Source organism: Anabrus simplex, chromosome 2 (genome assembly GCF_040414725.1).
Source record: "Anabrus simplex isolate iqAnaSimp1 chromosome 2, ASM4041472v1, whole genome shotgun sequence".
Lineage (NCBI taxonomy): Eukaryota > Metazoa > Arthropoda > Insecta > Orthoptera > Tettigoniidae > Anabrus > Anabrus simplex.
This window is the reverse complement of record NC_090266.1, coordinates 671,849,332-671,872,637: the sequence shown is the minus strand read 5'-3', so window position 1 is coordinate 671,872,637 and position 23,306 is coordinate 671,849,332. Positions and strand designations below refer to the sequence as shown.

The 23,306-nt window shown below is 39.9% G+C and overlaps 1 protein-coding gene across 3 annotated transcripts in view; it reads right to left on the bottom strand.

The window, feature by feature from the left end:
• Ipo9 (Importin 9) overlaps window positions 1-23,306 on the bottom strand; it is an 839,375-nt gene that overhangs the window by 393,770 nt on the left and 422,299 nt on the right. For all 3 annotated transcript variants that reach the window (XM_067141231.2, XM_067141230.2, XM_068226247.1), the window contains one exon: window positions 15,775-15,914. In XM_067141231.2, coding sequence (XP_066997332.2) covers window positions 15,775-15,914 — 140 coding nt within the window. The remainder of the gene's footprint in view (window positions 1-15,774; window positions 15,915-23,306) is intronic.

Genomic DNA, 23,306 nt, shown 5'->3' with positions numbered 1-23,306 from the left:
ATAAATGCGGTAAGAGTCGAGAGCAGCTGACTTCAAATAGTTTGTGCTGTAAAGACTAGATGGAGATATGCAGAGTTAAGGATCAGGCAAAGCCACAACAATGTACCTGGCTGACTGTATTATATTTATGCAATACAGTAAAGTTCGTTTGTTGTTCATTGTTCATTCTGTATTCCTAAACAAGCTTCTACGTAGGCCTACAGTATTTCTATGAGTACACGTAGAAATCAAAGGAGTGTTTAGTTATCACATGCCAAATTAATTAATTTTGTTTCCTATGCATAACTTAATGAAATGAATATAATTAAATGTATTTACTTAGCATATAGTATTGGTATACAAAATAACTTATTTTGTTTCTTCACCATAATCTAATGCAGATTGAGATATTAGGCACTATAAAACTGTTAAAAGTTTAAATAGATATGCGCCCTTCCATTTGATGTAACTGAGAGCTGGACAAGCAGCTCCTACGCTGTATGTTCTGTCACAGTGCTGCTCACTGAGCCAAATTATGCCCGCCTTAGCACTATAATATAATAGAGGAATAAAGAGATTAAGAAGGAGGTGCAGGATATAAAGAGTTAGGAATGATTGTGGAAGTAAGCGGAGATTGAAGAACTTGCTGGGAAACTGAATTTAGCAAACGTTACAGCTAAGGATAACTTGATGGCAAACAATTGGCAGGCATATGGATTGCAGGGAAAAAGGGAAGGGCATGTTCAGATGCAGGAAGAGGTTCCAGGAACAACATTCCAGGGATCATTAATGAACAAGGGGAGTGTACATGAGAGGATTTACAGAAGGCAGAAGTATTCAGTCAGCAGTATGTAAAGATAGTTGGATATAACGATAATGTCCAGGTAGAAAAGGTGATTAATACTGACAAAGTACTGAAAATTACAGATGATACTAAAGTGATTTACAAAAGGATACAACACTGGAAAGCTAGAAAAGCAGGTGAGATCGATAAGATTTCTGGGGATATATTTTAGGCAATGGATTGGGATATAGTACCATATCTGAAATATTTGTTTGATTACTGTTTGTATGAAGGAGATATACCAAATGAATGAAGGATAGCTGTAGTAGCCCCAGTGTACAGGGAATGGTGATAAACATATAATTATAGACCAGTCAGCTTGACTTGTTGCGTATGAATTCTGGGAAAGCATTCTTTATGATTATATTACAAGTGTTTGCAAAATTAGTAACTGGTAATGATTAAAGAGGGTTGGGGGGGGGGGGGAGAGAAGGTCCCACAGGGCAGTATTATCACTATTATTGGACCTTTATGTTTTCTTATTTATATATATAAATGATGTTAGTAAAGATTCTTTATTACCTTATACCGATGGTTTGTACTATGGTGGGGCAATAAAGATGTAATGTAATGTTAGTAAAGAACTGGAATCTGTGATGAGGCTCTTTGAAGACGATGTTATAGTGTAAAGAGTAGTAAATAAGTTACAGGATTGTGAGCGACTGCAAAAATACTTTGACAGCAGAAAATGGTATGATGGTACACAGGGTGGAAAGTCAAGTTGTAAGTTTCACCGAGGAAAAGTCCTCTAAGTTTTAATTACTGTGTTGCTGGAGTCAGTGTAAGTATGTAGGTACGTAAGCTTACATGCAAATAGCTGACTGGCCTGTAATTATTGGTTTCATCCCCGTTTCCTTTGTACACAGGGGCTATTACAGCAACTCTCCGGGTGTAGAAAACGAGAAACCACCAATAACCATCTTCAGGACTGCTGACAGTCGCATTCGAACCCGCTATCTCCTGAATACAAGCTCACAGCTGTGCGTCTCTATCGTTAGTATTAGTCACCTCCTCTATCTGGACATTATCCTTATATACAACTATCTTTACATACTGCTGACTGAATACTTCTGCCTTTTGTAAATTCTAATGTGAGGAACTTATACAATACCATTCAACGTCAAGAATTTCATTGTTTGGTCCGTATTGAAGTGAGATTCACCTATTCATTACAAATTATGTAGGAGTTTTAAATCACCACATTATTATTTATTACATGGGACAGGTTTCGGCATAATGAATGCCATCATCAGCCAAACAGGGAACTCTCAACGACATATATAGTGGACATAATCGTAACAGACCCTATAATTAAAATGTACTAAGTAACTGAAAGTGGATATCCCTGTTATAAACAAACACTGTTTTTTAACAAGTATAAAACTTGATGGTCATATAACAACTATTTTCTTACAAGTTTGAAACTTGAAAGTCATATATTAAAAGAAATTAAAAATCTAACAGCCCAATGTTGATTGTATTTGACACTATGGTAACAACTTGTTGGTCAAATGTGGCATGTTGTAGCTAGGATTCACTTGTAATACTATGTATGTAAGTAACAGGGAGTTCCTTTTGAATGTTGTTCGTCATTAGAGAACAACTTGCGTCAATTATAAATAGCACATGAATGTTATAGCCATAATTCATTTGTAATATTATGTATAGAAGTAACTCGGTGCCATATATAATTGACGCAAGTTGATCTTTCTTGAGGAACAACATTAAAAAAGAACTCAGTTAATTCTATACATAATATTACAAATTAATTATGGCTATAACATTCATGTGCTATTTGTAATTGACACAAATTGTTCTCCAATGACGAACAACATTCAAAAGGAACTCCCTATTACTTACATACACAGGGCCGATTGCAGAAACGGTGTTTAGATGATATCTACGGTTAAACAATGTATGTCTAAGTATGGCGGCTGCATAGCAGAGACGTTATTTATCACTCAGACACAGTTTAAACACTGCTGAGAACTCTGTTTAACCTCAAAAGTGAGGAGAGAATCACAATCAGGGGTTATGTACTACGAAACATGTAATTTGTATTATTATGTTGAGATGATTCCGGGAAGAAAGGTTAGTCCGATGGCCTCTCTGTGGGTCTTCCGCTGCAAAATCGCAGCAGTTAATTTAAAATGTACAAGGAGGTACAGCTTAAAATAAAATTTCCCTATTCAAGAGACTTGTTTCTTGAGACTGACAAAGGGGCAGTCTGGTAACTGTCAATTTGACTACAATACTTGTCAACCGATATATTTTATTATACATGGGATAATTTCCACGGAATTACAGGTCGCTTCAACTACATACATATCAGAATTACTTGCCTCAATCGTCAGAGGGCTGTCACATACATCAACTGGGAGGGATTCACTTATATTTACAGCCAAGTAAGCACACATAATAGTGACAACTAAAAAGTAGGTTGTATGTGGGGCTTTCATAATCGTCAAGCTAATTCTGATAAGTTTTCAGCAACTATGAGATAGGAAAAAGCAAGTGGTGGTGGTGGTGATTACTGCTTCAAGTGGAGGACTGTGGAAGAAGAGCCGTGGCCATAATAACAGCCCTAGAATTTGCCTGGTGTAAAAATAGGGAAACTATGGAAAACAATCTTCAGGGCTGCCAATGATGTGTTTTGAACCTATTGTAACGTGTTGGCAAGGTAAATAAATGTGTGTGTGAGAGAGAGAGAGAGAGGGACACACACACATCGATTATTTACAGTACACTCTCTCAGCCACTCAGTCACACTCGTTAGCGCTGTCACGGTCCACAGCCTACACGTCAGTCTCGCAGGTCGGGATAGTATTCGCTATTCACTCAATCCGTTGATTGGAGCCGAGGATTCGTTCCTGTTCCCCTGATGTCGTGTGTGTGTGTGAGTCCCTTGTGGCCGGCTGCTAGAGAAGAACCCTGGGTGTTCTGGAGTGGTGAAGAAGGGTACACTGGGTGACGACGTGTGTAGACTGCGAACGGGGTTCGACGGATTGAGTGAACAGCGGATACTCCATCAGGCTGCACTCTCCCAGACCATCACTGACTGCGCTCCAGCGAACTCAATCTCGCTCTCTCTCACTCACTAACTAGTTTAACTGACTCTCACTCCAAGTTACTCCTCTCCTCATATACCTGCTCTGGGCCTTCCAGAACAGTCCGGATGCTAGATATATCCAGGAACCTCACGAGATAGAAGACTCCAGAATAATAGTCAAGTAATTTCCGTCGCCCTCTGCTGTGGGACCGCGGACGGAGGCGAGAGGGCCGGCTTAGCACCAAGTGTTGCTCGTGATTGGCGCGCTCGAGCGTAAGGGGGTGGGGCTGAAACGATGACGCCCCCGGCGCATAGCGACTTGGCATGGTGGAGGCTATAACCATTACATTATGATCTCCAGAAAGCAAGCTACATCTATATGGCCTGTACAACTCATTCATTTACACAGTACTATTGTCTCATCTTCCCTTTGCCGAAGCTATTTACGAGTATATTATACTCAGTGCAACAACACAATAATCAAAGCTACATTTCCTTATGTGGTGGCATGTCGCTTTAGTGTCGATAATATTATGAGATTTAGTTTCCACCGAAAGCGATATTCTTATCTGTGGGCAAGTCATGCTCATGCTTAGCCTTATTTGAGTAATGTGTAGGAAGACAACAGCTGACTAGCGTTCGGCGCGTGCACCGAAGAAGTTCATTGGTTGCAAAGAGTTACATGAAAGATACTTCCATCTCCATTTTTGAACCAAAATTGAAACTTTAAACGATGTCTAGTTAAACACTGGCTGAACATTGTTTATGCAATGGAAGATCGAGCACAACTTAGACGTTGTTTAGGTAGATGTTGTCCAAGGCTTAAAACTAGTCATCGTTTCTGTAATCGGCCCATAATATTACAAGTGAATCATACCTACAACATGCCATATTTGACCAACAAATTGTTACCATAGTATCAAATACAATCAACATTGGGCTGTTAGATTTTTAATTTCTTTTAATATATGACTTTCAAGTTTCAAACTTGTAAAAAAATAGTTGTTATATGACCATCAAGTTTTATGCTTGTAAAAAAACAGTGTTTGTTTGTTTATAACATGGATATCCACTTTAAGTTACTTAGTACATTTTAATTATAGGGTCTATTATGATTATGTCCACTATATATGTCGTCGTAAGTTCCCTATTTGGCTGATGATGGCATTCATTATGCCAAAACCGGTCCCATGTAATAAATAATAATGTGGTGATTTAAAACTCCTACTAATTTGTATTGAAGATACTTGAATACTTCAATTTATTGCTTTGTTATACAATACCATGCACTCATTTTTTTTTTTTTTTTTTTTTAGCAACTGCACTGCACATTCTCAAGTTAATATATATGAAATGAAAAACATTCTTGGCAAATAACCAACATACAGCAACAGGCTAGAAATCAAACAATTAGAACCATCTAGAGACACTGACAAAAGTAAGATGTCTCAGTCTGTACCAGCCAGGTGGAATTTCAAAACCTGTCTTGTAGACATGGCTTATCAATATGAGGTCCGACTCGGCTGAATGGTCAGCGTACTGGCCTTCGGTTCAGAGGGTCCCGGGTTCGATTCCTGGCCGGGTCGGGGATTTTAAACTTCATTGGTTAATTCCAATGGCTCGGGGGCTGGGTGTTTGTGCTGTCCCCAACATTCCTGCAACTCACACACCACATATAACACTATCCTCCACCACAATAACACGCAGTTACCTACACATGGGAGATGCCGCCCACCATCGTCGGAGGGTCTGCCTTACAAGGGCTGCACCCGGCTAGAAATAGCCACACGAAATTATTATTATTATCAATATGAGGACATTGTTATTGTATCCTTTGAGACATTTTGTAAGATATTTCACAATAAGAAGACCATTTCCCTTGCATCAGGGTTTTTCTCATTTTGGCTCAATTTTTTTTGCTGGTTTTGACTGATTTTTCACTGATTCTACTAGTAGATACACTTCTCAATGAAATTCATAGAATCATATGGATTCAAATAAGGTTCAGAAATTCATAACTGATTTCATAGCAGATATCAACAAAATTTTTCAGAAATTGTGTGAATCCTGTTTGCCTGATGGAGATAAACCAATTTCCTAAAGAAAAAGATTGAACAAAGATATGCCCCTTGCAATTTCTAAAACAATATGAGCTATAGAAAAGTGTGATACAATAATAAATGTAGCCAAATCTAGATTTGCTTTCACAGAGCATCTCTCTACCATGTGGATTTTTGTGCCTGAAAACTTTGAACATTTCAATCCTTCACTTGCAACTGAAGATTTTGAAGCCAGAGGCAAAGTTTTTACAGACCTTCAAACATATATGCTGAAAACAGAAACAGAAGTATTATGTTCAAAGAAGATCTTCAAAGAGCATTAGTTGCTACATCTTTGTTGCAGTTTCTAATTAAGAACAATCTTGAATGTGTTTTTCCAGAAACTATAAAATTGCTTAAAATTGTAGCGACATTCCCATTACAACAGTTGAATGTGAAAAGTATTTCTCATCACTTACACAGATTAAGGCATTTTTAAATCTATATACATAAAATAACATGTCCTGACTGACTGACTGACTCATCATCGCCAAGCCAAAACTACTGGACATAAAGAAATGAAATTTTGAGGTTACATTTATATTACGGCGTAGGTGCTCACTAAGGAAGGATTTTTGGGTATTCCATCGCTAAAGGAGTGAAATGGGGAGTGAAATTTTTAAATGAGGATATCTATATCTCAAAAACTTAGAGAAGTTCACAGACGTAAAAATTGGTATTTGCAATCTCCTATCTCAAAAACTGAAGATGTTACAGACATGAAATTTGGTATTTGGAATCTCCTTTTTAAAAAAAACCACACGCATTGTTTTGTTTTGGGAAAATCCAATGAATAGGAGGTGAATGGGAGTGACAAACGGGATGAAATTTAAAAAAGGATATATCTAGGCCTACAATATATCTCAGACACTTAACATGTTAAAGACTTGAAAACTGGTACTTGAAATCTCCTATAAAAGTAAAGAAACATACATAATTTGTTTCTGGAAAATCCACTTAAGGGAAACTGAAAAAAGGAGGTGAATTTTTAAAATGGGCATATCTACAGAACATCTCAAAACTGAAGATGTTACAGACGTGAAAATTGGTATTTGGATCTCCTTTAAAAATATACAAATAGGTATTTCTTTCTCTCGGAAAATCCCCTTCAGGGGGGTGAAAGAATTGAAAAATGAGTTGAATTCTTTGTATGAGGATGCTTATATCTCAAAAACTAAAGATGTTGCAGACGTGAAAATTGGTATTTGGAATCTCCTTTAAAAATAAAGAAACATATATTCTTTTGTTTTAGGAAAATCCACTTAAGGGGGGTGAAAGAAGTGAAAACTTAATTTAATTATTTGCATGAGGGTACTTATATCTAAAAAATCTAAAGATGTTATAGACGTGAAAACAAGTAAGTTGAATATCTTTTAACAGTAAAGAATCAAGCATTTTTGGGGGAAATTCAACTTGGGAGGGGTAGGGAGGAGTTGAATTCTTTTTATGAGGATAAATATATCTCAAAAACTGAAGATGTTACTGTCTTGATAAATGTATTTGGAAGATCCTTTATAAATAAAGAAACAAACATTTTTATTTTTGGAAAATTCACTTAAGAGGGAATGTGAAAGGAAGTGAAATAATTTGAATTTTTTATGGAGAAACTTATCTCTCAAAAATTGAAGGTTACAGACGTGAAAACAGGTATTTGGAATCTCTTTTAAAAATAAAGAAACACACTTAAACTTAATATACTGTAACAACAACAACCGAGCTCATGGAGGAGGACAGTGATGTTAATGATATATTGCTTGATGATGTTGAAAGGATGATAATCATAAAGCAGCAGAAATAGATGGAATTAGACCTGAAATTGTGAAATATAATGGATGGCAGGGATGAAATGGCTTCACAAAGTAATAAGATTAGCATGGAATGTTAGTAAGGAACTTCCTGATTGGATGAAGGTAATCACATCTATCTATAAGCAAGCGAACAGAATGGACTGTAACAACTATGCAGCAATTTCATTGATCACTATACCAAGCAAGGTGTTCACTGGCATTTTGGAAGGGAGATTGTGATCAATGGTTTCAGGTTTAGATTGTTAGAATGGGCCAGGTAACTAAAAAATGCTTTAAGAGGAATAGACAATTATGTTTATGTTTCATAGATCTAGAGTCCGACTCGTTGGCTGAACGGTCAGCGTACTGGCCTTCGGTCCAGAGGGTCCCGGGTTCGATTCCCGGCCGGGTCGGGGATTTTAACCTTAATTGGTTAATTCCAATGGCACGGGGGCTGGGTGTATGTGCTGTCTTCATCATCATTTCATCCTCATCACGACGCGCAGGTCACCTACGGGTGTCGAATAGAAAGACCTGCACCTGGCGAGCCGAACTTGTCTTCGGACACTCCCGGCACTAAAAGCCATACGCCATTTCATTTTTTTTTTCATAGATCTAGAAAGGCATATGACACAGTAAAGGGAAAAAAAATGTAGCCGTAATGAGGGAATATGGGATTAAGGGTAAATTATCAATCAGTCATCAATAATCTGCATACAGGGCTGTCGCCCATGTGGCAGATTCCATATCAATTGTTTACCTAGCCTTTTCTTAAAAGCTTTCAAAGAACCTGGAAATTTATCAAACGTTTCCATCTATTAATTATTCCAATCCCTTACTCCTTACATTATTACAAGTGATCAAATGTATTTATGTTGACAACTGGAGTACAGTGAGAATTGATAGTAGAATGAGGTCTTGATTCTAGGTACTTACAGGGTTTAGACAAGGCTGTAATCTATCACCTTTCTTGTTAATAGTTTGCATGGATAATCTACTGAAAGGTACCAGTATAGAGTGACAAGGAATGATTCAGATAGGTGGAAATGTGGTGAGCTGTTTGGCCTATGCTGGCGACTTAGGCCGCGTGCACACCGAGGGCGCTTCGCATAGTGTGTAGCGTGTTGCTCAACGTTAAGCGTCACGCTAAGCATAACCAGGTGTTCACACAGCTCGCGCTCTGCTGTGCTGAACGCCTACCTTACAGCTAAGCGAAGTGCCAGACAACGCGCAGTGTTGGTTAATTGCTTAGCGTTATCTAGCTTGTTCTGAAGCTATGGAAGAAGAAATTATTCATGCAGTGTTTCAAAGAGAAGAAATATGGAACCCAAGACACAAAAACTATAAAAATGTAACTGTTTTGCAAAATAAGTAGACTTACGTATCTACAACAGTTTTATCGCATTCCTACAGTAAACATATACAGTAATATTACTTCTACTGTCCACTTTACTGGGCTTAACATTGTGACAGGATGAAATTGCGTATGGATTTTAGTGTCGAAGTGTCCGAGGAGAAGTTCGGCTTGCCAGGTGCAGGTCTTTTGAATTGACTCCCGTAGGTGACCTGCGTTGTGATGAGGATGAAATGATTATGAATACACACATACACCCAGCCCCCGTGCCAATGGAATTTACTAATTATGATTACAATTCCCGACTCTGCCGGGAATCGAACCCAGGACTCCTGTGACCACAGGCCAGTAAAGTAACCATTTAGCCATGTAGCCGGACACTTTGTGACAAAGTGCATAGAATCTATAATTTTGCAAATGGAGGGTGGTAACATGAAGAGTATCACTCTGCAAGCTAGAAGTGGGTTTGGAAGTAAATATAATATTTGTCACACATTTACTTCACTTTTGTTACGATGATAAATTGTGTATGCTAATTGTAACAGTATTGTAAAATACTATTTATAACTATTATATAAAGAACATGATTTAGCCGGAAATTTAATTTTCACGTGTTTGCAGCACGGTGCTCCTGGACAATTGGGAAAATTGAATTTCTCCCAATACTTCTCTGCTACTTGTCACCACATTTCAGTTGTAGGGTTTGGAAGGTCAAAGGTATTTTTTGTCATTCTTAAGTAATCATAAAATTTATCGCGATGAAGTCTTGCATCTCTGTAGAAACGATGGAATTCTCCGAAAGTAATTCGTTCTTCATTAAATTCATGAATCCACTTTTGATTCTTCTTTCTAATTTTTAATTTTAGGTAACTGTTATCCATCAGTAAACTGTTTCTAGTGTACTTGGATAACGGCATTAGTTTGTGACGACCCTAAAACGCCTCGCGCCAAACTAAGCTGAGAGCACGGCGTAGGGTTTTCGGTGTGAACAGCAAGGACGCCTTGCGCTATGCATAGCATTTCACGCTACACGTGACACACTATGCGAAGCACGCTCGGTGTGCATGTGCCTTAGTCTCAGTGACTGACTGTGCTGAAACCCTGCAATCTATTATCTTGGAACTTAAAAATAGGTGCAGTGAGTATGATATGAAAATTAGCATTTCCAAGACTAAGGTGATGTCAGTAGGGAAGAAACCTAAGAGGAATGGAAGTCAATTTGGGAATACAAAACTAGATCAGGTAGATCATTTCAAATATTTAGGTTGTGTACTCTCACAGGACTGTAGTATTGTAAAAGAGATTGAATCAAGATACAGCAAAGCTAATGCCGTGAGACTGCAGTTGCGAACAACAGTACTCTGTTAGGAAGATGGCAGTGCCCGATACACCGGTCTGTTTTCAGACAAACTTTACTGTATGGGAGTGAAAGCTGGGTGGACTCAGGATATCTGATTCATAAGGTAGAACTAACAGACATGAAAGTAGTGAGAATGATCACTGGTACAAACAGGTGGGGAACAATGGCAAGAGGTTACTCAGAACGAGCAGATACAGGTTAAATTAGGAGTGAACTCGATGGATGAAGCTGTATGCATAAACTGGCTTCAGTGGTGGGCTAATATGAGACGAATGGAGGAGGACAGGGTACCTAAGAGACTAATGGACTTGTTATGGAGAGTAAGGGAAGTAGGGGAAGACCAAGAGGATGGTTGGACTCAGTTTCTAACTATTTAAAAATATGAGGTATGGAACTAAACGCAGCCACAGAGTTAGTTACAAATAGAGTACTGTGAAACTGTTTAGTGAATTCTCATAGGTTCGCAGACTGAATGCTGAAAGGTGATCTCCGTCATTTGTTCTTCTTCATCCTCTTTACATGTCCAAACCACCTTAGTTTACTCCTATCAATTCTCTCATTTATGTTTTCTATTCTGACTTCCTTTCTAACATCTTCATTTCTCACTCTGTCTTTCCTATCATACTTGTTGGTATTTCATTTCATTGGCTTGAATTCTACTCTCATCCCTACTTATCAATGCCCAGGTCTCAGCTGGACAAGTCAATAATATGGGTGCATAACACATTTTGTACATTATTTCTTTACATTTCACTGGTACTTCCTTATTCCAGCATTGTTATATCATCTTCTACTGTTGAGTTATTACACTGTATTACTACCGTCTCCTCTGCAAAATTTCTCACACTCCGGTAGAATGCATTGCCCTGTTGCATCCTCTTGACCCTCTTGCTAATCTCCATGTCCAGCTTGTATTCTGCATTAATTCACTCTCTGGGTATTTGAAACTGTCACAGTTTCAAGGCTTTGACCACATATTTTCACAATGCCTACACTTTGTCCTTCTTCTCTTGATATCACCATAGTTTTGCTATTCTCTGCACTGATTTTCATACCAATATTTTCAATTTTCTCGTTCAGTGCATTAAGTTGTTCTTGTAATTCTTTGCTGTTCATTCCCAAGACCACAATATCATCTGTAAATAGTAATAACTTCATCTCCCTACTTCCATATGCTTCCTTTGTCTATTTACAATTTTGTCCATAACCATTAGAAACAAAAGAGGTGACAGCACACTCCCCTGTCTTAGCCCAGTTTCATTTCTAAACCATTCCGTCTTTCCAACCAGAATCTGAATGCTGCTGACGCAGTTGTTTTACATTGCTTGCACTGTTTCTACAATTTGTGTACTCAATATCTTTTTGACTTTAGTTTAGGGACACTATCATATGCCTTTGTTAGATCTACGAACGTCATGACCAGATACTTTACCAGGTGTATGCATAAGTCTTTTCCGGTTTCACTAAGAGATGGCACCAGCGAACAGTACACAGCATATGAATTTGACACATACGTCAGTTTGTTCATCTGACATTAACCTACTAACACACACAAGTTGAGTCCGCCAAACACTAACGTCTGTGTTGTATCGTTCAGTGGTCATGTCAACGTTTGTGCCTGAAAAAGAACATTTGCAGCAAGCATTGCTTTTCTTATTTAATCAAAAGAAAAAAGGCTATGGAAAGTCATTGTTTGCTGGTAGAAAAATACGGTGAATACGCTCCATTGATTAGAACATGTGAGACATGGTTTAGACAATTTAAAGGTGGTGATTTCAATGTGAAAGACAATATGCGCTCTGGTACACCACAAAAGTGCGATGACGAGCAATTGCAGGCGTTACTGGATGATGACCCAACTCAAACTCAACAGCAATTGGCACAAGCATTAAATGTGTCACAAGAAACAATCAGCAGACGTTTACGAGCAACGGAAAAGATCAGTAAACTCAGCAAATGAGTTCCAAACAATTTGTATGAATGGCAAATGGTGAAATGCTGCTTCAACGCAACAAAAGAAAATAATATTTTCACTGAATTGTGACAGGTGACGAAAAATGGATTCATTTTGAAAACCTGAAGCGGAGAATTGTGGTTGTCACCTGGCGAAGCCGGTCCTTCAACACCAAGGCCAAATCACTTCGGCAAGAAGACCATGCTTGGTGTCTGGTGGGACCAGAATGGTATTGTGTATTATGAACTCTTGAAGCCTGGCAAAACCATTAATGCACAATGCTACTGCCAAGAAATGATTAATTTAAATCACGCATTGATTGAAAGACAACTGAAATGGGCTAGAAGACATGGCAAAAACCAGTGAAAGACACCTGGAAATCGCTTGGATGGAACATTCTTTCGCACCCACCGTACTGCCCCGACATGGCGCCATCTATCACCTCTTCGTATCAATGGGGCATGTGCTCACAGAGCAGCACTTCAGCAATTTCGAGGAAGTTGGAAAATGGCTCGACAAATGGTTTGCCGCAAAAGACAAGCAGTTTTTCTGGCATGGTTTTCATAACTTACCTGAAATATGAGCGAAGTGTGGTGTACAAGTTGATCACCAATATTATAAATACACAAAAAGTGGATTTCCCTTCAAAACTGCGTGCTTCCTTTACCACAAAAACCAGCAAAAACTTATGCATACACCTGGTACATATTCCCAATTCTTTTCCAACAACTGCCTCATGCTGAAGATTGAATCCACTGGCGATCTTCCACTTACAAAGCCATACTGTTCCTCTTGGAACTCTCCTTCTACCTTTCTTCTAATTCTGCTCTCTAATATTCTTTCCGGTATTTTTACCGCTTGTGATAAGAGTGTGATTCCTCTATAGTTATCACACACCTTTTTTGCCCCCCTCTTAAAGACTTTCCGCAGTCTTCTGGCACACGTTTCTGTTTCCATATGCATATATTGGTATGTTTATATTGGTTAAAAAGGTCCCAAACCTTGACCTAAAGGTTGTTTACAGGCTGAAGATGCCCAAAATAATGGGTGAAACATGTACCTGATCAAATAAGTCTACATAAAATCATGTAGATAATAACCACATTAAACGTGGAAAGTATTGAATAGGTGGTTTTTTATTAAATTATCCTTGATATCTATGCCTAACGTCATCTTCAATACGGAACAAAAATGAGAGTTGTTACTTGTAGATATTAATTTATCGACTTCAGGAAAATTTCCACAAATTTCTTCTGCCACCCTATGCAGAGCATGCGCAAGGCAAGTGACGTGAATCATTCTTGGATAAAACAGCTTGAGGTCTTCAGCAGTTTTCACCATGTACAGAGCAGCATCAGTAACAAAGAGAAGAACGTTTTCCTGCTTAATTTCATCCTTCAAAAAAATGTTTAGTGCATTATCAAAAAGAACTGCAATCATTGTATAATAAAACAATTTTGTGTGGTTATTTCTAGCCAGGTGCAGCCCTTGTAAAGCAGAGCCTCCGATGAGGGTGGGCGGCATCTACCATGTGTAGGTAACTGCATGTTATTGTGGTGGAGGATGGTGTTATGTGTGGTGTGTGAGTTGCAGGGATGCTGAGGACAGTATAGTGTGTGAACCTTTTCTTGAGCCCTAGTTCCCATTCAGCACTATGGAGCTTAGGGCTCAAGAAAACGTTCGCGTACTATACAAATACCCAGCCCCCGAGCCATTGGAATTAACTGATGAAGGTTAAAATTCCTGACCCGGCCGGGAATCGAACCCAGGACCCTCTGAACCGAAGGTCAGTACGCTGACCATTCAGCCAACAAGTCAGACAATCGTTGAATGATTTGCTCTCTCTAAAACTTCTGAGGTTAGTAGAAAAATATCCCCAGGGCGATCAGCACGGAGTGTTCCAATAATTACATTCCCTATATATCTACCTGCAGTGTCCATTGTCTCATCAATAGATATCCAAATCTTACTGTCTGCTACACTGTGTCGTATTCGATTTAGAGTATCTTCATAGTAACGCGATAAATAGTTTTTATGCAATGCTGATTCTGTACGAAAAGATTTTTTTAGTGTATTTCTCCAGGAAATTCCTGAAATGGGATTGTTCACCTTGTTTAGCGGAATGTTTGCAGAGACCATCATCTCACAAAGTTCCTTTGAAAAATCCGAACATCTGTCCATCGCTGAAGATGTAACAGCCTTATCGAATATCAACTGCCGCCTCTTCTTATTGACATGTTATTGTTTGACATTTCTGCTGTGTTTTGCCGTGTTACAATGATGTTGAACATTAAAACGTTTTTCAGCCACGGCTTTCACTTCACACAACTTGTGTAATAGAACTAAACCGTCTGTACAGAAACATTCTTCTCCAAATTCCTTAACAAAGCTTCGTAACTTAACACTAGTAGAAGAATTTTCCTTAGGCATACTGGAATGTGTGCTGGGGTACGATTTACTGTAAACTGACGCTTGTGTAAGTGAAAGGAGGTTGAGGTTCTAACATCTGAACAAAGACAAGTGAGTGATTACCAGAAGTAATTAGCTCACTGCTAGAACGGGATTTTTCAGATTATTTCTATCTCTACCTGGGATACCGGGCTGCCGAGTACAGCGGGTTGATTGGGGTGAGGTCTATGACCTTCATTGTATACAAAAGGTATTCCACTTGTATCAACAGAGTGATACCGAGTAGCAGTTTTGTGATCACTAGTTCGCATTTGGAAAGTTGGAGATGATTTTTCACACCTACAGCTGTCGTCAAACCGCCGAAATAAGACCGAAATATGACCTTTCTACTAAAATAGCCCAAAATATGCCATTATGGCAAAAAATAGCCAAAATATGCATTTATATGACAAATGAAAATCACTTAATTGTGACAATAATCACCTTATTTGCAATGAAAGCCAATCAGACAAGAAAATAGAGACAAAGAAAAATACGACTTTTCCTAAACATCCGAGCCCTAATCATAACCAATGAAGTTAAACCGACGCGCAATTATTGCTAATTGAAAACTACATGATTCCATATGATGAGGAAAGAGAAAGAAACAAGCATTTAAAATGTAGAATGCTGGTTTCTAAAATCCAGGTATTGCTGAAAACAAGAACTGCTCAAAATCCTGGATAAAACAAAGAGCCTGTCCAAAGCAAAAATCATCCCAAAATATCTGTTACTAACATCACTTTAGTACTGTAGTTATATTAAAGCTCTAACTCTTAGTATCATTTAAATCTAAATCCCCAACTCCTCTGAATACTGACAGTTGTGAGTTCATGGATGGCTATTTTAAACTAATTCAGAAATGACCCCTATGTCAAAACACAGACTTTATGAACATACCATTATGACTGCACTGTCATTTGATCGTCCAATTGAATGAACAACTGCTGGAAATGCAGTATCCACAAGAGCTTGTTTCAGAGGTGGTGTTGAATTTCGTACTAATGTTTCAAGAATGTCGAACACAACAGCATGGAGCACTGTAAAAGAAAAAATAATGCATCACAAAAGAACAGTATTTAAAAAACATACAACATGTGAATAAATCAGACCACACAAATTTGAATGTTAATTGCGTCCAGACAAAAATAACATATGTACGATTTTGACTAATATTTCGCTTGTTCAGCTACACAAGAAATACAGTACATTGCAGTGGGTTTACCAATTTGTACAGTAAGGCTTATGGGAGCAATCCAATCTGGCTTCCTGTGGCAAGTGACATCAGCCAGTATGGCCCAACCTCTCCTCCGCTATAGGCAACCAATCAGAGACATGTCTCACATGCTCACTGTCCAGCCCATCTTCTACAACCACCGCCAACAATACGTGACATCCGTAGTATCTGAAACACCTAGAAGGTGTAACCAGAGCCCTCAATTTAGTGAGAGATCCGGGGACTTCCCCTCATCCGAAGTATCTGGAAGCTTTGGCAGTTTGGCAGTTCAGTCAGTCAGCAGTGGAGCGATTGTGACGGTTCAGTTCTGTGAGGACAGCACCGAGGAATGAGTGCTGCGTTTGAACTGAGGGAACGGTGCAGCTGATCGATGTGAATCCATGAAGAGTGGACTGCCATGTGTCCATGTGAACTCAGTGCCATGAACAGGCTTGCGAGACATGTGATACGTGCATGTAAATTGTTAAGTGTGTGGCTGCTGAAGTTGTTAAGTGAATTTATTTTTGAACTGCCCTAAGGTAAAAGTGATAGCCTACAGTGCAAGTGTATGTGAACTGTGTAGTGTAACTGTTTTAACCCATAAGTGTAAGACTGATATACTAGTGTAACTGTTGTTGTTGCTAGGGATTTTACGTCGCACCGACACAGATAGGTCTTATGGCGACTATGGGATAGGAAAGACCTAGGAGTTGGAAGGAAGCGGCCGTGGCCTTAATTAAGGTACAGCCCCAGCATTTGCCTGGTGTGAAAATAGGAAACCACGGAAAACCATTTTCAGGGCTGCCGATAGTGGGATTCGAACCTACTATCTCCCGGATGCAAGCTCACAGCCGCGCGCCTCTACGCACACGGCCAACTCCTAGTGTAACTGAACAGTGACAACACACACAGAGAGAGAGAGAGAGAGAGAGAGAGAGAGAGAGAGAGAGATTGCGAACTAGTGTAATCGTGTGCCTTTGTGTGATTATGAATTAGTTAATAAATCTTAGTATAATGCTGCCAGTTGTGTATCTACTTATCAACTACCCCGCCATAACGTTACTACTGGTGTCAGACATGGGATTGACTTGTAGCATAGTTTGTATCAATCAACCAATCAATCAATACTGATCTGCATTTAGGGCAGTCGCCCAGGTGGCAGATTCCCTATCTCTTGTTTTCCTAGCCATTTCCTAAATGATTTCAAAGAAATTGGAAATTTATTGAACATCCCCCTTGATAAGTTATTCCAATCCCTAACTCCCCTTCCTATAAATGAATATTTGCCCCAGTTTGTCCTCTTGAATTCCAACTTTATCTTCATAGTGTGATCTTTCCTACTTTTATAAACGCCACTCAAACTTATTCGTCTACTAATGTCATTCCACGCCATCTCTCCGCTGACAGCTCGGAACATACCACTTATGATAAAAATTCTTATAATTTTGTTAATTACCACCTATTCAAAATTATAAGATTTTGTATCACAAGTAGATCTTCAATACGGACAAAGAAAATGAAATTTATAACCTGCAACATACCACTTAGTCGAGCAGCTCTCCTCCTTTCTCTCAATTCTACCCAGCCCAAACTTTGCAACATTTTTGTAACGCTACTCTTTTCTCGGAAATCACCCAGAACAAATCAAGCTGCTTTTCTTTGGATTTTTCCCAGTTCTTGAATCAGGTAATCCTGGTGAGGGTCCCATATTCTGGAACCATACTCTAGTTGGGGTCTTACCAGAGACTTATATGCCTTCCACTTTACATCCTTACTACAACCCCTAAACACCCTCATAACCATGTGCAGAGATCTGTACCCTTTATTTACAATCCCATTTTTGCGATTACCCCAATGAAGATCTTTCCTCATATTAACACCTACTTACTTACAATGATCCCCGTAAGGAACTTTCACCCCCATCAACGCAGTAATTAAAACTGCGAGGACTTTTCCTATTAGTGAAACTCTCAACCTGACTTTTAACCCCGTTTATCAACATACGAGCTGTAACTTATTTATTACTCTATAGAGAATAACATCATCCACAAAAAGCCTTACCTCTAATTCCACTCCTTTACTCATATCATTTATATATATATAAGAAAACAAATTTCTGATAATACTGCCTTGAGGAATTCCCCTCTTAATTATTACAGGGTCAGATAAAGCTTCATCTACTCTAATTCTCTGAGATCTATTTCCTAGCAATATAGCAACCCATTCAGTCACTCTTTTGTCTAGTCCAATTGCACTCATTTTTGCCAGTAGTCTCCCATGATCCACCCTATCAAATGCTTTAGACAGGTCAATCGCGATACAGTCCATTTGACCTCCTGAATCCAAGATATCTGCTATATCTTGCTGGAATCCTACAAGTTGAGCTTCAGTGGAATAACCTTTCCTAAAACCGAACTGCCTTCTATCGAACCAGTTATTAATTTCACAAACGTGTCAAATATAATCAGAAAGAATGCCTTCCCAAAGCTTACATACAATGCATGTCAAACTTGCTGGCTTGTAATTTTCAGCTTTATGTCTATCACCCTTTCCTTTATACACAGGGACTACAATAGCAACTCTCCATTCATCTGGTATAGCTCCTTCGACCAAACAATAATCAGATAAGTACTTCAGATATGGTACTACATTCCAACCCATTGTCTTTAGTATATCCCCAGAAATCTGATCAATTCCAGCCGCTTTTCTAGTTTTCAACTTTAGTATCTTATTGTAAATGTCATTGTTATCATATGTAAATTTTAATACTTCTTTAGCCTTAATCTCCTCCTCTATCTGGACATTATCCTCGTAACCAACAATCTTTACATACTGCTGACTGAATACTTCTGCCTTTTGCAGATCCTCTCATACACACTCCCCTTGTTCATTAATTATTCCTGGAATATCCTTCTTGAAACCTGTTTCTGCCTTAAAATACCTATACATACCCTTCCATTTTTCACTTATATTTATGAAATAATTCTGAATCCGTGTCAGTACTACCCTTTCCCGGTCTGTACACTCCAAATATATCAAGTTGTCAATTATCTTTAGAAATGAGCTTTACACCTAGAATTTCATGTGTCTCATCTTTAACTTTTTCGTAGCTTACAAATTCTTCTTTCACCAGAATGAATACTCCCCCCTCCCACAATTCCTATCCTGTCTCTACGATACACACTCCAGTTCCGTGAGAAAAATTTTGCATTCATTATATCATTTCTCAGCCATCATTCAACTCGTATTGCAATATCTGGTAAATATATATCTATTAAATTACTCAATTCTATTCCTTTCTTTACAATACTTCTACAGTTCAACGCTAACAATTTTATACGATCCCTACTTGATTTCCAGTTCCCTGTTCCCTTATCACTGCTCCCTAGGCCACCCCGTATCCCTAAATGTACCTCCCTATTACCCTTCCAAACAAATTTCCTAACTTATACGTACCACTGCGGTTTAAGTATAGTCTGTAGAAATTTTTAGCAAATAAAAAAATGGATATCGAACAGGTCCAGGCCTTTGCCAATAAGTTCAGCATTCGTTTGGAAAATAAACTCACATCTAGTTTAGACCACAACTTGAAAGTAAACTCACATTCAATCAGGACCAACTAATTAAAGAACTTACCCGAACTAAAATTGGAATTAAGTGAAGAGAAAATGGACAATTAAAGCAGGAACAGGGACAGTTAAAGTGAGACAGTTAGTGTGACATTATGCAGGACGTTAGCGAACTGTTGAAGAACAGTTTAAGGAAATACTGCACATTGTGCAGTAAGGAGTTTGAGACCTGAGGCAAAAAGTGAGTGGACTGCGAGGAAGAGTGATGGTAATAGAGATTTCAGATAGGCCCACCAGCAGCGACGGTAGCTCCAGTGCCATGAAAGTATGATGGAAGCACTTCATGGAGGACCCAGTTTGAGACCATCTGCAGGCACAATGGTTGGATGTTGGAGAAGAGGGCCAAATACCTGATCACTGGGCTACAAGGCATGCAGCGGAGGTATTACACAGGCTCCAAATGGTTGCCACCTATGAGGAAATTGTGGGAGTGCTCGACAGGCGATAAAGGGTGACCACTAGATGGCAGATGCCTACCGAGTCCAGCTAAGATAGAGGACCCAGCGCGCCAATGAGATGCTACAAGAATTTGCCGAAAAAGTCAACCAGCTAGCCCGCAAGGCTCTGGATGGTCTACGTCAAGATTACATCCAGTACGATGCACACCTTTATCGGTGGGCTCCACAATGCTGAAATCTGTCAAAGGCTTATGCTTAGCAGGGAGTATATCCTCATAGAGGCCCCGATGATAGCTTCCAGGATGGAGGTAGTGAAAGGTACCATGGAACTGTCACCAAGGACTACAAAGCCATTAAGAGAGAGGACGCACTGGAGACCCGCCCTGTAACAGAAGAGCAATGCATGCCACCACTGAGACGCTGAAGGCCTCGTGAAAATACCTGATCTGGAAAACCTGTAAGGTCCGACAAGGAGAGGGGCTCATCGGTACCATCACTACAACCCCCTTGCTTCAGGTTAAATGTGGTGTCCAAGCGGAACGATGACAGGTTGATCATAAACATGTGGATTAGAAAGAGGTCGTGCCGGGTCATGATTGATACGGGGCAGCATTAACCATCGCCAGACCAGACAATGCCGAGGGACAGCCAGGGAGGGAGCCCATACACTCCCATCTGCTGCGAACAGTATTGGGAGACACCATTCCCATCCTGAAGGAGGCGCTACTTAACATCACGCTGGAACGATGATGCCTACTAGTCTGGGTTTTCATTGCTGTCATCACAGATGAAGTCATCCTGGGCCTAGATTTGTTAAGGTCTGCGAGCAGAATATTGACATTGGATGATGTGTGTTGTGGCTCGGCCGACAAGAGAAAATGCTCCGATTCCCAGGAACACATCCCTGAGTAGTGTATCAACACTTTCCAAGTGAAGAGCTGATGGTGACAGAATGGATAGAAGAACCCACATAAGAAGACAGCGTGCTTGTGGAACTCGGATTGACGAGCACTGAACAAGGACTCTACCTGGCCAGGACGCTCATCCAGGCACTAAGCTGCGTGCCGGTACAAATACTTTATTTGACGTTGTGGGATCAGATGATAACCAGCAGGACAGAGCTCGGGATGTGAGCCTGTCACATGCATCGTGCCAATGGAAATGAAGATGCACAGATTCCGGAAGCAGGCGAAGCATCAGACAAGCTCCCGAAGATTATTTTCGATGCCCGGAAGCACCTGCAGGCAGGACAGTTCAGGGATCTTAAAGAATTAATCCACGAATTTCGGGACACCTTCACTGCTACAGAAAGCAACTATGGAACAAAGGCCAGGGTGTACCACTGCATCAACACTCGTTACACCACCCCAATCTGGCAACCACCCCACAGGGTACCCCTGGCAAAAAAGGCAGACACTGACCGGATGCTGGATTACATGAAGCAGCAGGGAGTCATCGAGGAGTCAAACAGCCTGTGGTCATCACCAGTGATCCTCGTGAAGAAGAAGAAGAAATAACAATGTCTATGTTCTGTTTCACCGAGCAAGTGGCCGTGAGGTTAGGGTCATGCAGCTATGAGCTTCCATTCGGGAGATAGTGGGTTCAAACCCCACTATCCTGAAGATGGTTTTCTGTTGTCTCCCATTTTTACACCTGGCAAACGCTGGGGTTTTAACCCCTTGAAGGTCACGGCGCAATATATTGCGTGTAGCGGTAAGTGCCGCTGTGGTTACGGCGCAATATATTGCGTGTTGGAATTTGAAGTGATATATCTTCGTAACTGTATGTCTTTGGACAATGATTGAAAAACGGATAGCTACCTACATCTGTTGGCTATATTTTGAAGTCGTTAGGTTATTGTTATCACCACGGGGAGCGCTGGGAATGAAATGTTTTTAAGCAGATGTCTTCAGCTTTAGCAAGTCAATTGCAAACAGTTGAACATGGCTGCGCGAAGTCGAGCTGACTTGCTTACAAGCGACGATACAGTTCGTGAAATTCTTATGAATACTGAAAGTGATTGTTCAGTATTTGAATACTGTGATGAAGACGATGTAGGAGGTATATTTGGAAATAATTCAAGTGGCGAAGACTTAAATGAAAGTGAGGATGAGGTCTTACAGCCACCACGTCCGAAGCGAACGAACGTAAATAAAACGCCTAGTAATCACAGAGTTTGGGAAGACGAGACTATAACTAACCAATTCACGCCAACCGCTTTTAACTTCGATGGCAGTAAGTCAGGAATGCAGAATGTTTCACTGACAAAAAATTCTTCAGAAACTGACATTTTCAAAAAATTGTTGTCCGCCTCTTTGGTGTAGTGGTTAGTGTGATTAGCTGCCACCCATAGAGGCCCGGTTTCGTTTCCCGGCCCTGCCACGAAATTTGAAAAGTGGTACGAAGGCTGTAACGGAGTCCACTCAGCCTCGGGAGGTCAACTGAGTAGAGGTGGGTTCGATTCCCACCTCAGCCATCCTGGAATTTGTTTTCCATGGTTTCCCACTTCTCCTCCAGGAAAATGCCGGGATGGTACCCAACTCAAGGCCACGGCCGCTTCCTTCCCTCTTTCTTGCCTATCCTTTCCAATCTTCCCATCCCCCACCAAGGCCCCTGTTCAGCATAGCAGGTGAGGCCTCCTGGGAGAGGTACTGGTCATTCTCCCCAGTTGTATCCCCCGACCCAATGTCTCACGCTCCAGGACACTGCCCTTGAGGCGGTAGAGGTGGGGTTCCTCGCTGAATCCGAGGGAAAAACCAACCCTGGAGGGTAAGCAGATTAAGTAAGTAATTGTTCCTTGTACCTTGTTTTGAGGATTATCATACCAAAAAAACATTACTAAAAATGATGTTTCACAGTTTTTATGTTCATACTAGTTGTTTGATGTCTTGTTAACATACTACGTTAAATTCGTTTGTTTCATTAAAATATAATGCCTCTTGAGGGTTGTTTTGCAAACATGTGCAATAACCTAAATTTTGGGGTGTGCAGTGGACTAAGAAACCTGACTCTCAAAGGGTTAAGGCAATGGCTGCGTCCTTCCCACTTCTGGCCCTTACCCATCCCATCGTCGCCATAAGACCTATCTGTGTTGGTGAGATGTAAAACAAATTGTGTAAATAAAAGAAAAGTTCTGTTTCTGCATAGATTATCGCAAGATAAACAACATCACGAAAAAGGACTGTTTCC